Below are 13,986 nucleotides of genomic sequence, written 5' to 3'. Positions count from 1 at the left end.
CCTCACCACCACGACAGAGGGAAAACAATCGAAAGCATTAGTATTCCCATGAAAAGGGGCAGTCAGTCACACAGGGCGTGACGGCAGGCCTGCTGGCGCTGCTCTAGGACGCTGCCAGGGGCTGGGGAGCCATGGGCTCCGATCGCTCCAGCTCGGACTGGTCCTGCGGTCGGATGGAGGAGACGGAGCCGTGATTCACGGCGGGCCCCAGGCGTGCAGACCCACCATCCTCCTGGACTCTCTACCGTCTCCTCTCTGACAGGATGATACCTGGTTTGTGCAAGTCTCCTTTTAGAAATGCATGGATGACACGGTGCAGGCCTTTCCTGTTGGCCTTTTAAGAACAACTGGGAGCTCTTATCTAACCTCAAGTGTCTCCTTGTGTCGCTTTCAGGAATCGGGGCGCTCACCCAGGATGCACTATGGTGCTTCAGCCAAGTGAAAGGCACTCTCGAGACTGGAGCCACGGAAGGTAGGAGAAAGCTCCCCCCACCCGTCGCTTTGCCTCCTTGGGGGTTTGCACTGGTTCCAGATCTGAAGACGTTTATCTCTGCATCTGTGAATGTTAAGTCCCCACACATCCCAGAAAAGCATTCTGAGCTGGAAATGGATTTAATCCTTTCTACCCTTTTTTCTTTTCCTGTTGAAGCTTATTTTATTCCCACCAATGAGGCAGCACTGAAAAATGAACTACTTTCAGTGGAGTAGGTTTGCAAAGAGAGAGAGAGGGAGAGAGAGAGGGGGGCTAACCAGGGAAGTCTTGTTGCATATGGCCTGTCAGCTCTGCAGAACTCTGGGTCCGAACACTTCAAGGTGGTCAAATATTAATCACCTTCCCTTCTGTGTTGAAGATCACTTGCTACTATACCTGAAGCACACAGCGGGAATGAAGAATTCAAGCCCAGTCATATAAGCTATGGGACACCGAGTCTCAGCATCAGCATATAATTGCCTTTCTGACTCTTAGGAGATCCTCGCATTCCAGGGCGCATTTGTTTTCTTCCTCCTGAAGAACTTGTTTCTAAATCTCTTCATTTCCTCCCCCATAAGCCTGAGCTTGGAGACCTCCATGACTTCCCAAAGGGTGTCTGTATTTCAGAATAGCTGCATGATAGGCAATTGGAAGGAACTGAAATAGCACTTCTGGGTCTCTTCAGTCAAGGTTTAGCTGTTCTAGTGGGAGGCAGTAAGGGTTGCCCGAAACAGATTGTACGGCACTGGCGGTAGGTACCGGACGTGGTATGAGACGGGTCTAAAACTCTCATTAATGAGTGAGGAAGTGAAAAGTCAACAGGGTTGAACTTCAATATGGAAATTAACATGCGTAAGTGTATATAGACTTTAGGGTCATTCTATAGCATTTAATTCGGAGTAAAAAATTATCTAAGTTGAAATTATCTTGAGTAATTTGGAGGAGATATTTTACCTGCAATCTTGCTATGATTCCTTTTCAGAAACTTGATGTAATAGTGGATACCCCCAAACCAAGTGATTTATATTTAAAGGGTGAGAGAAAGCACACTAAAAAAATGACTGAATCTATGAAATTGCACTTTTGTATAGCATCTTTTATTTTTCAGATGCTCTTGCAAAGGGAGCTTTACAAGCAATCCTCATAAATCCCCTATGAAATAGCAAGACCAGGCTTTGTTAGACCCATTTTATGCTCGAAGCTATTTTTGAGTGTCTTCTGTCTTGCTGCACTGTCCTGGGCATGAAATATTTAAGAAAAGGTAGGGAGGGGAATGACTTACTCCCTAGTCTTGTGAATCTTAAGGAACCTAAACCTCAAGTTGATCAGTTGTTTTGTATCTTGGCTATGATTCGAAATCACTTGTGCTTTTCAAGAAATAGGGAATTCTTGGTTCACCAAGAGCTACTGAGTTAGAGGTGTGAGAATTAGCGATACAGCGGTAGTGAGCTCACCAGACGCTTCCGACGTGACTGGTTTCAGGGACCACCGGCTAGACAATTTGCTCCAGGTTATCCATTATTCTCAGACTCCAGACTCAAATCTGATCTTTGTGACCAGCTCCCCACCAGTTCTGAGTGTCTACTCGACCTATGGCTCTTACCAGTTGAGGACTTACTATGCAGTGAGAATTCTACTAAGTGCTTAAGACAAGTTAGTGAGACAGTACGGCATTTGCCATGGCGCTTGACACTTTGTAAGTACTCAATACTTATGAGCTTTTATTGTAAATATCATTATAATTAGACCTTCATTCTAATTTAATCTTCACAACAGCCTTATGAGAGGCAGGTATTTTTATTCCCACTTTACCTATCAGGATATTGAAGCTAAGCAAACAAACAAAAGACTAAGTTCTTTGCCAAAGGCTCCATCGCTGATAAACGGGTGAGTTAGGTTTCAACCTAGTTGATAGGCCTCCCGAACCCCAGCTCCTTAAATATTGTTTTGATGACTGAGATCCTCATGTAGTAGTTTGGAATGCAGCCCAGGAATATGCATTTCTAACACAAGTTCCTCAGTGAGCATCATAGATGCAGGTTGAGGATGGGCCTAAATGTTTGCTGTCCATAACAAATAAATAGCCTGCTTGAACTAACTGTTAATTGCATCATAAAGTCAGAAGCAGAGAGGTCATAACTCCTGACTTTGTCTGGAAAAACCACTTCAAAGTGGGGAATAAAGAGAGAAATGTTTTTTCAGAGGAGACTGAGGCTGGACATTAACACAGTGCCCCAGGCACCTAGGTTCCCGGGCCAGTGTATATTTGATGTCACTTAACCTGCACTGTAACTGCCTCAAGGGCAGGTGAGTGAGTGTTGAGAAATTAATGAATGACTTTCATTTGATAAAAATCAAAGTCCTTACTAACCAGGTTCTTAATTTTTTTAATTGACTTGCTCTAACCAAATAATTTTCTACATTGATCAAACTAAAAAAAAAATGTATTCAACTTTTGACTTTCCCTTCTGCTTTACTTATTCCCATAATGACTTTTCCATCCCATTTCTACCATTTTCAAGTTGGTGACCTTGGTTTCTGTGCTGAAGTTTCCTTTTCTACAAACAAAGATAATAATAATAATAATATTAGTATAGGTATCCATTAGGATGACTTTATATATATATGTGTATATATATATATAAAGTACACATATACACACACATACAGTATCTGGATTGTTGAAAGATGCTTAAATTGCATTGCCTCTGTTATATTCTAAAGGCAGAACTGAAACTAGGTGAAGTGAAAAAAATGAAGATAAATATTTTAATGCAATATTAAAAAATAAAATTAATGCAAAAAATCCACAATGGACAAAATATCAAAATATTAAATCAAGACAGACTCAGTATCACTGATATGTCTTTCCTTTTGTTTAAGGTTCCAATATGGCTCAGCATGGCATTGTTTTTGCTAATTTAACTAAATCTGTATCTTGGGTATCAGCTAATGGGCCAGAAGTTTTCACCTTCCAAATTATTCAGTAGGATATCAGATGAATGATACTACGAGTCCAACAATGAACATTTAGTGAGCACTTATTAGATCCGAGGCACTGCCCAGAAAGTGAAATGGATATAAAGATAAATAAAATATAGTCCAAGTGCTCAAGGAATTATTTAAGGGGAGAACTGGAATTGGCACATAAGAGTGAGACATGACACCCAAATGCAGTACAGGGCAAGGTGAGGTACAGACAAGTGCTTTGACTAAAGGGCTTTGAATATGAATGAGGTAGAAATCTGAGATTTAGGGAGGGGAAAACAGACTTAATGGGGAAATGGTATTTAAGATAGAACCCAAATAATTTCTTAAAATAAAGCATTTATTCCTTTCCTTTTATGATTACTAAAATACATATTCTCAGTGTTGAAAATGTAAAATTTGACTAAAAAAAAACCAGAAAATAAATTTCATTCATAATCTCACAACCCACCGATCAACACCAGTAAAAGTGTGTGGTATATTTTTCTAGTCTCTTGACTGTTATGTATATTCACAGTTAATTCAGTCAACAAACAAGTTCTATGTGTCAGATACTGAGAAAGGGACTGGTTAGATTATAACAAACAAATCAATACATCTTTTTTTTTTCAAAATGAAGTCCTAATGGAAATACTATTTTGTACGTAGATGTTTTCAGTTAACAATTTGTAGTAGTCATCTTTTGTATTATGAACAATAGGTATGCCCTTATTTATTTATCCAAATTTTCAAGACTTATAACAACACTTTTCTGAATATTCCTATAAGCTATTCTGCATTTATCCAGGAAAAGCTATGTGGTCGACTGAGTCAATGCCTGGCTCAAAATTTGGCCCCACTTCTTATTGGCACAGGGCAAGTTACTTCAAAGTTTTCATGATTCCATTTCCTGATATATAAAATTGGAATAATAAAATCTACCTTGATGAACTGCTATAAGAACATAGGAGACAGGTATTTTAAACAGTACATGAAATATATTAAAATAGCACATAGGAAATGTCCAATAATTATGATTAGTTCCTATGATTGTATCATCGGGACTAGGATGCATTCCCAGAAATAGAATTCCTTGATTAAGGTTTATGTAGGCATGTTTTTTTTTTTTAAATAATTATTTTTTATTGAAGGGTAGTTGATGCACAGTATTACATTACATTAGTTTTAAGTGTACAACACAGCGATAAAACATTTATATACATAATTCTAGGTTCCAGCTATCACCCTACCAAGCTGTTACAATATCTTGACTATATTCCTTATGCTGAACATTACATCCCGGTTACTTATTTATTTTACCATTGGAAGTCTGTCCCTTTTTTTTTTTTTGGTGAGGGCATCTCTCATATTTATTGATCAAATGGTTGTTAACGACAATAAAATTCTGTATAGGGTAGTCAATGCTCAATGCACAATCATTAATCCACCCCAAGCCTAATTTTCGTCAGTCTCCAATCTTCTGAGGCATAACAAACAAGTTCTTACATGGAGAACAAATTCTTACATAATGAATAAGTTACATAGTGAACAGTACAAGGGCAGTCATCACAGAAACTTTCGGTTTTGCTCATGCATTATGAACTATAAACAGTCAGTTCAAATATGAATACTCATTTGGTTTTTATACTTGATTTATATGTGGATACCACATTTCTCTCTTTATTATTATTATTTTTAATAAAATGCTGAAGTGGTAGGTAGATACAAGATAAAGGTAGAAAACATAGTTTAGTGTTGTAAGAGAGCAAATGTAGATGATCAGGTGTGTGCCTGTAGACTATGTGTTAATCCAAGCTAGACAAGGGCAATAAAACACCCACGTATGCAGAAGATTTCTCTCAGAACGGGGGGGTGAGGTTCTAAGCCTCACCTCTGTTGATCCCCAATTTCTCACCTGATGACCCCACTGCGACTGTGCCTGTCTTAGGTTGTTCCTCCCTTGAGGAATCTTACCCGTCTCTGGCTAACCAGTCATCTTCTGGGGCCATACAGGGAAATGTAAAGTTGGTAAGTGAGAGAGGAGCCTTATTGTTTGAAATGGTTAGCTTTTTATTTCTTTGCATATTTATGCCCTGTAGCTTCTATGCCCAGCATTTGTCTTGAGGTATCTTTACCACTTGGAAGAATTATGATACTCGGTAAATTTGATATGAGGCACGAATTCTATTTAAGGGTTGTAATTAGGAAGGAAGAAGAAAAGCTATAGAAGTAGCAGGCGGAAGAAAACATGGGAAGATTGATTATTTCTTTGACATATCTTCTTGTAGAGTAACTTCAGCATGTATAGGTTTTAAGCTACTACTTAAATTGCACACACACATTAACATAATAGGAGTATAGTTACATAACCAAAGCATATCTGTAATTACCAGCCATCTCCAGTGAAACCAAGAAAACCAGTTAGGCACCTTAGGCATTTGTGAAAACTTATCTATGATATGGTGGATATTGTCCAACTGAACTTGAACAGTCTGAGAGAAATCAGACAAATTAAAACAACCCATTCCTGGGGAATGTTCACGTCCCTTATGTTCTTTTAACAGTAAATAGTCTGTAGTTGTAAGATTTTGGAGCGCTACAATTTGCACTTCTCCTAATTCTTGGTTGAGTTCCAACAGTATAGATCCAGTCAAATTTGTTGTTTTACTGTATGCACAGGCCAGCTTAGATATCTCCTTCCTCATTCCCATGGCAAGTCCAGGAACTGGTGGGATGAGTGCATCTACAGCTGTAGCAGTGTGTGGATCTTTGTTGGGGTTTTTTGATGATCATCTTCTGGCATGAGTCTTCCAGAGAGTGCCGATGTTGGAAGTTCTTTTTCATATCGTATCTTAGTTCATTTTCGGGGTAGCCCAATTAGGCTTTGATCCTCTGTATAAACACAAACAGACCCTTTGCCTACACGTTTATATGCCCTTTATACCCTTGTGTAGACCTCATTGGAGGTTACACACAGGAACTGCCCTTTTTGTTTTGTTTTGTTTGTTTTGTTTTGCTTTGTTTTTGGTATCACTAATCTACACTTACATGACGAATACTATGTTTACTAGGCTCTCCCCTATACCAGGTCTCCCCTATAAACCCCTTTACAGTCACTGTCCATCAGCATAGCAAAATGTTATAGAATCACTACTTGCCTTCTCTGTGTTGTACAGCCCTCCCTTTTCTCCTACCCCCCCATGCATGTTAATCTTAATACCCCCTTACTTCTACCCCCCCCTTATCCCTCCCTGCCCACCCATCCTCCCCAGTCCCTTTCCCTTTGGTACCTGTTAGTCCATTCTTGAGTTCTGTGATTCTGGTGCTGTTTTGTTCCTTCAGTTTTTCCTTTGTTCTTATATTCCACAGATAAGTGAAATCATTTGGTATTTCTCTTTCTTCGCTTGGCTTGTTTCACTGAGCATAATACCCTCCAGCTCCATCCATGTTGCTGCAAATGATTGGATTTGCCCTTTTCTTATGGCTGAGTAGTATTCCATTGTGTATATGTACCACATCTTCTTTATCCATTCATCTATCGATGGACATTTAGGTTGCTTCCAATTCTTGGCTATTGTAAATAGTGCTGCGATAAACATAGGGGTGCATCTGTCTTTCTCAAACTTGATTGCTGCGTTCTTAGGGTAAATTCCTAGGAGTGGAATTCCTGGGTCAAATGGTAAGTCTGTTTTGAGCATTTTGATGTACCTCCATACTGCTTTCCACAATGGTTGAACTAACTTACATTCCCACCAGCAGTGTAGGAGGGTTCCCCTTTCTCCACAGCCTCGCCAACATTTGTTGTTGTTTGTCTTTTGGATGGCAGCCATCCTTACTGGTGTGAGGTGATACCTCATTGTAGTTTTAATTTGCATTTCTCTGATAATTAGCGATGTGAAGCATCTTTTCATGTGTCTGTTGGCCATCTGTATTTCTTTTTTGGAGAACTGTCTGTTCAGTTCCTCTGCCCATTTTTTTATTGGGTTATTTGTTTTTTGTTTGTTGAGGTGTGTGAGCTCTTTATATATTCTGGACGTCAAGCCTTTATCGGATGTGTCATTTTCAAATATATTCTCCCATACTGTAGGGATCCTTCTTGTTCTATTGATGGTGTCTTTTGCTGTACAGAAGGTTTTCAGCTTAATGTAGTCCCACTTACTCATTTTTGCTGTTGTTTTCCTTGCCCGGGGAGATATGTTCAAGAAGAGGTCACTCATGTTTATGTCTAAGAGGTTTTTGCCTATGTTTTCTTCCAAGAGTTTAATGGTTTCATGACTGACATTCAGGTCTTTGATCCATTTTGAGTTTACTTTTGTATATGGGGTTAGACAATGGTCCAGTTTCATTCTCCTACATGTAGCTGTCCAGTTTTGCCAGCACCACCTGTTGAAGAGACTGCATTTCGCTATTGTATGTCCATGGCTCCTTTATCAAATATTAATTGACCATATATGTCTGGGTTAATGTCTGGATTCTCTAGTCTGTTCCATTGGTCTGTGGCTCTGCTCTTGTGCCAGTACCAAATTGTCTTGATTACTATGGCTTTATAGTAGAGCTTGAAGTTGGGGAGTGAGATCCCCCCTACTTTATTCATCTTTCTCAGGATTGCTTTGGCTATTCGGGGTCTTTGGTGTTTCCATATGAATTTTTAAATTATTTGTTCCAGTTCATTGAAGAATGTTGCTGGTAGTTTCATAGGGATTGCATCAAATCTGTGTATTGCTTTGGGCAGGATGGCCATTTTGACGATATTAATTCTTCCTAGCCACGAGCATGGGATGAGTTTCCATCTGTTAGTGTCCCCTTTAATTTCTCTTAAGAGTGACTTGTAGTTTTCAGAGTATAAGTCTTTCACTTCTTTGGTTAGGTTTATTCCTAGGTATTTTATTTTTTTTGATGCAATTGTGAATGGAGTTGTTTTCCTGATTTCTCTTTCTGTTGGTTCATTGTTAGTATATAGGAAAGCCACAGATTTCTGTGTGTTGATTTTGTATCCTGCAACTTTGCTGTATTCCGATATCAGTTCTAGTAGTTTTGGGGTGGAGTCTTCAGGGTTTTTTATGTACAGTATCATGTCATCTGCAAATAGTGACAGTTTAACTTCTTCTTTACCAATCTGGATTCCTTGTATTTCTTTGTTTTGTCTGATTGCCGTGGCTAGGACCTCCAGTACTATGTTAAATAACAGTGGAGAGAGTGGGCATCCCTGTCTAGTTCCCGATCTCAGAGGAAATGCTTTCAGCTTCTTGCTGTTCAATATAATGTTGGCTGTGGGTTTATCATAGATGGCCTTTATTATGTTGAGGTACTTGCCCTCTGTTCCCATTTTGCTGAGAGTTTTTAACATGAATGGATGTTGATCTTTGTCAAATGCTTTTTCAGCATCTATGGAGATGATCATGTGGTTTTTGTCTTTCTTTTTGTTGATGTGGTGGATGATGTTGATGGACTTTCGAATGTTGTACCATCCTTGCATCCCTGGGATGAATCCCACTTGGTCATGGTGTATGATCCTTTTGATGTATTTTTGAATTCTGTTTGCTAATATTTTGTTGCGTATTTTTGCATCTACGTTCATCAGGGATATTGGTCTGTAGTTTTCTTTTTTGGTGGGGTCTTTGCCTGGTTTTGGTATTAGGGTGATGTTAGCTTCATAGAATGAGTTTGGGAGTATCCCCTCCTCCTCTATTTTTTGGAAAACTTTAAGGAGAATGGGTGTTATGGCTTCCCTGTATGTCTGATAAAATTCCGCGGTAAATCCATCTGGCCCGGGGGTTTTGTTCTTTGGTAGTTTTTTGATTACCGCTTCAATTTCGTTGCTGGTAATTGGTCTGTTTAGATTTTCTGTTTCTTCCTGGGTCAATATTGGAAGGTTGTATTTTTCTAGGAAGTTGTCCATTTCTCCTAGGTTTCCCAGCTTGTTAGCATATAGGTTTTCATAGTAGTCTCTAATAATTCTTTGCATTTCCGTGGGGTCCGTCGTGATGTTTCCTTTCTCGTTTCTGTTACTGTTGATTTGTGTTGACTCTCTTTTCTTCTTAATAAGTCTGGCTAGAGGCTTATCTATTTTGTTTATTTTCTCGAAGAACCAGCTCTTGGTTTCATTGATTTTTGCTATTGTTTTATTCTTCTCAATTTTATTTATTTCTTCTCTGATCTTTATTATGTCCCTCCTTCTGCTGACCTTAGGCCTCATCTGTTCTTCTTTTTCCAATTTCGATAATTGTGACATTAGACCATTCATTTGGGATTGCTCTTCCTTTTTTAAATATGCTTGGATTGCTATATACTTTCCTCTTAAGACTGCTTTTGCTGTGTCCCACAGAAGTTGGTGCTTAGTGTTGTTGTTGTCATTTGTTTCCATATATTGCTGGATCTCCATTTTGATTTGGTCATTGATCCATTGATTATTTAGGAGCGTGTTGTTAAGCCTCCATGTGTTTGTGAGCCTCTTTGCTTTCTTTGTACAGTTTATTTCTAGTTTTATGCCTTTGTGGTCTGAAAAGTTGGTTGGTAGGATTTCAATCTTTTGGAATTTTCTGAGGCTCTTTTTGTGGCCTAGTATGTGGTCTATTCTGGAGAATGTTCCATGTGCACTTGTGAAGAATGTATATCCTGTTGCTTTTGGATGTAGAGTTCTATAGATGTCTATTAGGTCCATCTGCTCTACTGTGTTGTTCAGTGCTTCCGTGTCCTTACTTATTTTCTGCCCAGTGGATCTATCCTTTGGGGTGAGTGGTGTGTTGAAGTCTCCTAGAATGAATGCATTGCAGTCTATATCCCCCTTTAGTTCTGTTAGTATTTGTTTCACATATGCTGGTGCTCCTGTGTTGGGTGCATATATATTTAGAATGGTTATATCCTCTTGTTGGACTGAGCCCTTTATCATTATGTAGTGTCCTTCTTTGTCTCTTGTTACTTTCTTTGTTTTGAAGTCTATTTTGTCTGATATTAGTACTGCAACCCCTGCTTTCTTCTCACTGTTATTTGCTTGAAATATGTTTTTCCATCCCTTGACTTTTAGTCTGTACATGTCTTTGGGTTTGAGGTGAGTTTCTTGTAAGCAGCATATAGATGGGTCTTGCTTTTTTATCCATTCTGTTACTCTGTGTCTTTTGATTGGTGCATTCAACCCATTAACATTTAGGGTGACTATTGAAAGATATGTACTTATTGCCATTGCAGGCTTTAAATTCGTGGTTACCAAAGGTCCAAGGTTAGCCTCTTTAGTATCTTACTGCCTAACTTAGCTTGCTTATTGAGCTGTTATATACACTGTCTGGAGATTCTTTTCTTCTCTCCCTTCTTATTCCTCCTCCTCCATTCTTCATATGTTGGGTGTTTTGTGCTGTCCTCTTTCTAGGAGTGCTCCCATCTAGAGCAGTCACTGTAAGATGTTCTGTAGAGGTGGTTTGTGGAAAGCAAATTCCCTCAGCTTTTGTTTGTCTGGGAATTGTTTGATCCCACCATCATATTTGAATGATAGTCGTGCTGGATACAGTATCCTTGGTTCAAGGCCCTTCTGTTTCATTGTGTTAAATATATCGTGCCATTCTCTTCTGGCCTGTAGGGTTTCTGTTGAGAAATCTGATGTTAGCCTGATGGGTTTTCCTTTATAGGTGACCTTTTTCTCTCTAGCTGCCTTTAACACTCTTTCCTTGTCCTTGATCTTTGCCATTTTAATTATTATGTGTCTTGGTGTTGTCCTTCTTGGATCCTTTCTGTTGGGGGTTCTGTGTATTTCCATGGTCTGTTCGATTATTTCCTCCCCCAGTTTGGGGAAGTTTTCAGCAATTATTTCTTCTAAGATACTTTCCATCTCTTTGCCTCTCTCTTCTTCTTCTGGGACCCCTATAATACGGATATTGTTCCTTTTGGATTGGTCACACAGTTCTCTTAATATTGTTTCATTCCTGGAGATCCTTTTGTCTCTCTCTGTGTCAGCTTCTATGCGTTCCTGTTCTCTGATTTCAATTCCATCAATGGCCTCTTGCATTCTATCCATTCTGCTTATAAACCCTTCCAGAGTTTGTTTCATTTCTGCGATCTCCTTCCTGGCATTTGTGATCTCCTTCCGGACTTCATCCCATTTCTCTTGCGTATTCTCTGCATCTCTGTCAGCATGTTTATGATTCTTATTTTGAATTCTTTGTCAGGAAGACTGGTTAGGTCTGTCTCCTTCTCTGGTGTTGTCTCTGTGATCTTTGTCTGCCTGTAGCTTTGCCTTTTCATGGTGATAGGAATAGTCTGCAGAGCTGGGACGAGTGACGGCTGGAAGGACTTCCTTTCTTGTTGGTTTGTGGCCCTCCTCTCCTGGGAGAACAGCGGCCTCTAGTGGCTTGTGCTGCGCAGCTGCGCGCAGACAGGGCTTCTGCTTCCTGCCCGGCTGCTATGGAGTTAATCTCCGCTGTTGCTGTGGGCGTGGCCTGGCTCGGGCAGCTGCTCCAAAATGGTGGAGTCGCGTTGGAGCAGGAGCTGCTGGGAGGCTATTTATCTCCGTAAGGGGCCTCCCTGCTCCCTGCAGCCCAGGGGTTAGGGTGCCCAGAGATCCCGGATTCCCTACCTCTGGATTAAGTGTCCCGCCCTGCCCCTTTAAGACTTCCAAAAAGCACCCACCAAAAGAAAACAATGCCCACCAAAAAAAAAAAGAAAAAAATTTTTTTTAATTAAAAAAAAGGTGGTCGCTCGTTTTTCTTTATTCTTCGGTGCCAGCCTCAGGCCGCTGCTCACCGGTCTTGCTGCCCTGTTTCCCTAGTATTGGGGTCCCTATCCCTTTAAGACTTCCAAAAAGCACCCGCCAAAACAAAACAACGCCCACCAAAAAAAAAAGAAAAAAAATTTTTTTAATTAAAAAAAAAAAAAAGTTTTTAATCAAAAAAAAAGGTGGTCGTTCGTTTTTCTTTATTCTCCGGTGCCAGCCTCAGGCCTCTGCTCACTGGTCTTTCTGCCCTGTTTCCCTAGTATTGGCGTCCCTGTCCCTTTAAGACTTCCAAAAAGCGCTCGCCAAAACAAAACAGCAAAAAAGCAAAAAAAAATGGTCGCGCGCTTTTCTTATGCCCTCTGTCGCCCAGCCTCCAGTGCCTGCTCACTGTTCTTGCTGCCCTGTTTTCCTAGTATCGAGGGCCCTGCGCTCTGGCCCGGATGGCGGGGGCTGGGTGCTCGGCAGTCCTGGGCTCCGTCTCCCTCCCGCTCTGCCTGCTCTTCTCCCGCCGGGAGCTGGGGGGAGGGGCGCTCGGCTCCCGCGGGGCCGGGGCTTGTATCTTACCCCCTTCGCGAGGCGCTGGGTTCTCTCAGGTGTGGATGTGGTCTGGATATTGTCCTGTGTCCTCTGGTCTTTATTCTAGGAAGGGTTGTCTTTGTTATATTTTCATAGATACATGTTGTTTTGGGAGGAGATTTCCGCTGCTCTACTCACGCCGCCATCTTCCGCCTATTATCTCATTTCAACCTAGCCACAAGAGTAAGATATGGGACAACTTAACCCCATCTTATATTGGAAGAAATTGAAGCTCAGAAAGTTTAGCAGCTTCCCCCAGTCACAGCCTGGCCTGACCTCAAGAGTTTTTTTCAAGCACTCCTGGAAAGTAGCCTGGCACTGACGAAGGGTGCAATCAATATTTATTGAATAAATATAGCCTTCAGTAAGTAATAAAAGTCAACAGACCAAAAATAAATCAGTATTACCATTAATACAACAATAATGAATGTTTCCAGAAGAATAAAGTGGCTCATTCAAAACAATGCATTACAAATATACAAAGCACTCTCTGCTTTTAACATATACGGTCATTTAGTTTTTGTAAGCTCCCAGGGGAAATAAGTAGACTAGGGTGTATAGTTCCACATTACAGATACAAAAGGGGTAGGAGAGATACTCCAGAGAGTCGATAGATTATGCCTCAGAGAGATGAGGAGACTAAGGTGGAGAGAGAAGTTTTTAAATTGCACAAGGTTTCATAGAGACCAGAAAGAAAGTTTTGAGTCCTTTACTGGCAGTTTTTCTCTGCTCATCTTCCACTACACAATATGGATCGATGACTTTGGAAGCGATCAGCAGGCTGGTCTAGAAACATTGACTGCGAACTTAAAACATGAATGTTTTAAACATATATGGTTGACCATCTTGAAAATGCAGGGCAGTGGTCACAAGGCAGCACAAGGGAAATCCATCATATGCAAGGGGCTTTCAACTGCAATAGAAAATTCATCTCAAAATATCCAGGACAGTTAAAGAATTATTATCCATTCCTTAGCTCTGTGAACATCCACTAAGCACCTGCTGTGCGGTGGGCATTTCAGGCATTGGGGGCTTGGTGGTGGAGGAGATAGGCAGTAGATAACAGAAATAAATACAATACAAAATATTCAAGGTTGTAATAGAGGAAAATAAAGCAATAGGTGGTGCAGGGGTATGGAGATTCTCTTTTAATAGGATGATCAAGACTTCATGCAAAACATGATTTTTGAGAAATGGTATGAAAACAGCAAGAGATGAAGTCGTCTGGAGGACATCTGGGGAGGGGAGTTCCAGGTGGGGGTCACGGCCA

The 13,986-nt window shown here is 40.4% G+C and overlaps 1 protein-coding gene across 1 annotated transcript in view; it reads left to right on the top strand.

Moving 5' to 3' along the window:
* Window positions 1-248: 248 nt before the first annotated feature.
* The window catches only part of PPP2R2B (protein phosphatase 2 regulatory subunit Bbeta), a 401,044-nt gene continuing 387,306 nt past the window's right edge, over window positions 249-13,986 (top strand). The window contains exons 1-2 of the mRNA XM_036894677.2: window positions 249-273; window positions 395-472. Coding sequence (XP_036750572.2) covers window positions 264-273; window positions 395-472 — 88 coding nt within the window. The 5' untranslated portion in view covers window positions 249-263. The remainder of the gene's footprint in view (window positions 274-394; window positions 473-13,986) is intronic.

The sequence above is a fragment of the Manis pentadactyla genome, chromosome 13 (assembly GCF_030020395.1).
Source record: "Manis pentadactyla isolate mManPen7 chromosome 13, mManPen7.hap1, whole genome shotgun sequence".
NCBI lineage: Eukaryota > Metazoa > Chordata > Mammalia > Pholidota > Manidae > Manis > Manis pentadactyla.
The sequence above is the reverse complement of the archived record's forward strand: the minus strand, read 5'-3'. Positions and strand labels throughout refer to the sequence as shown.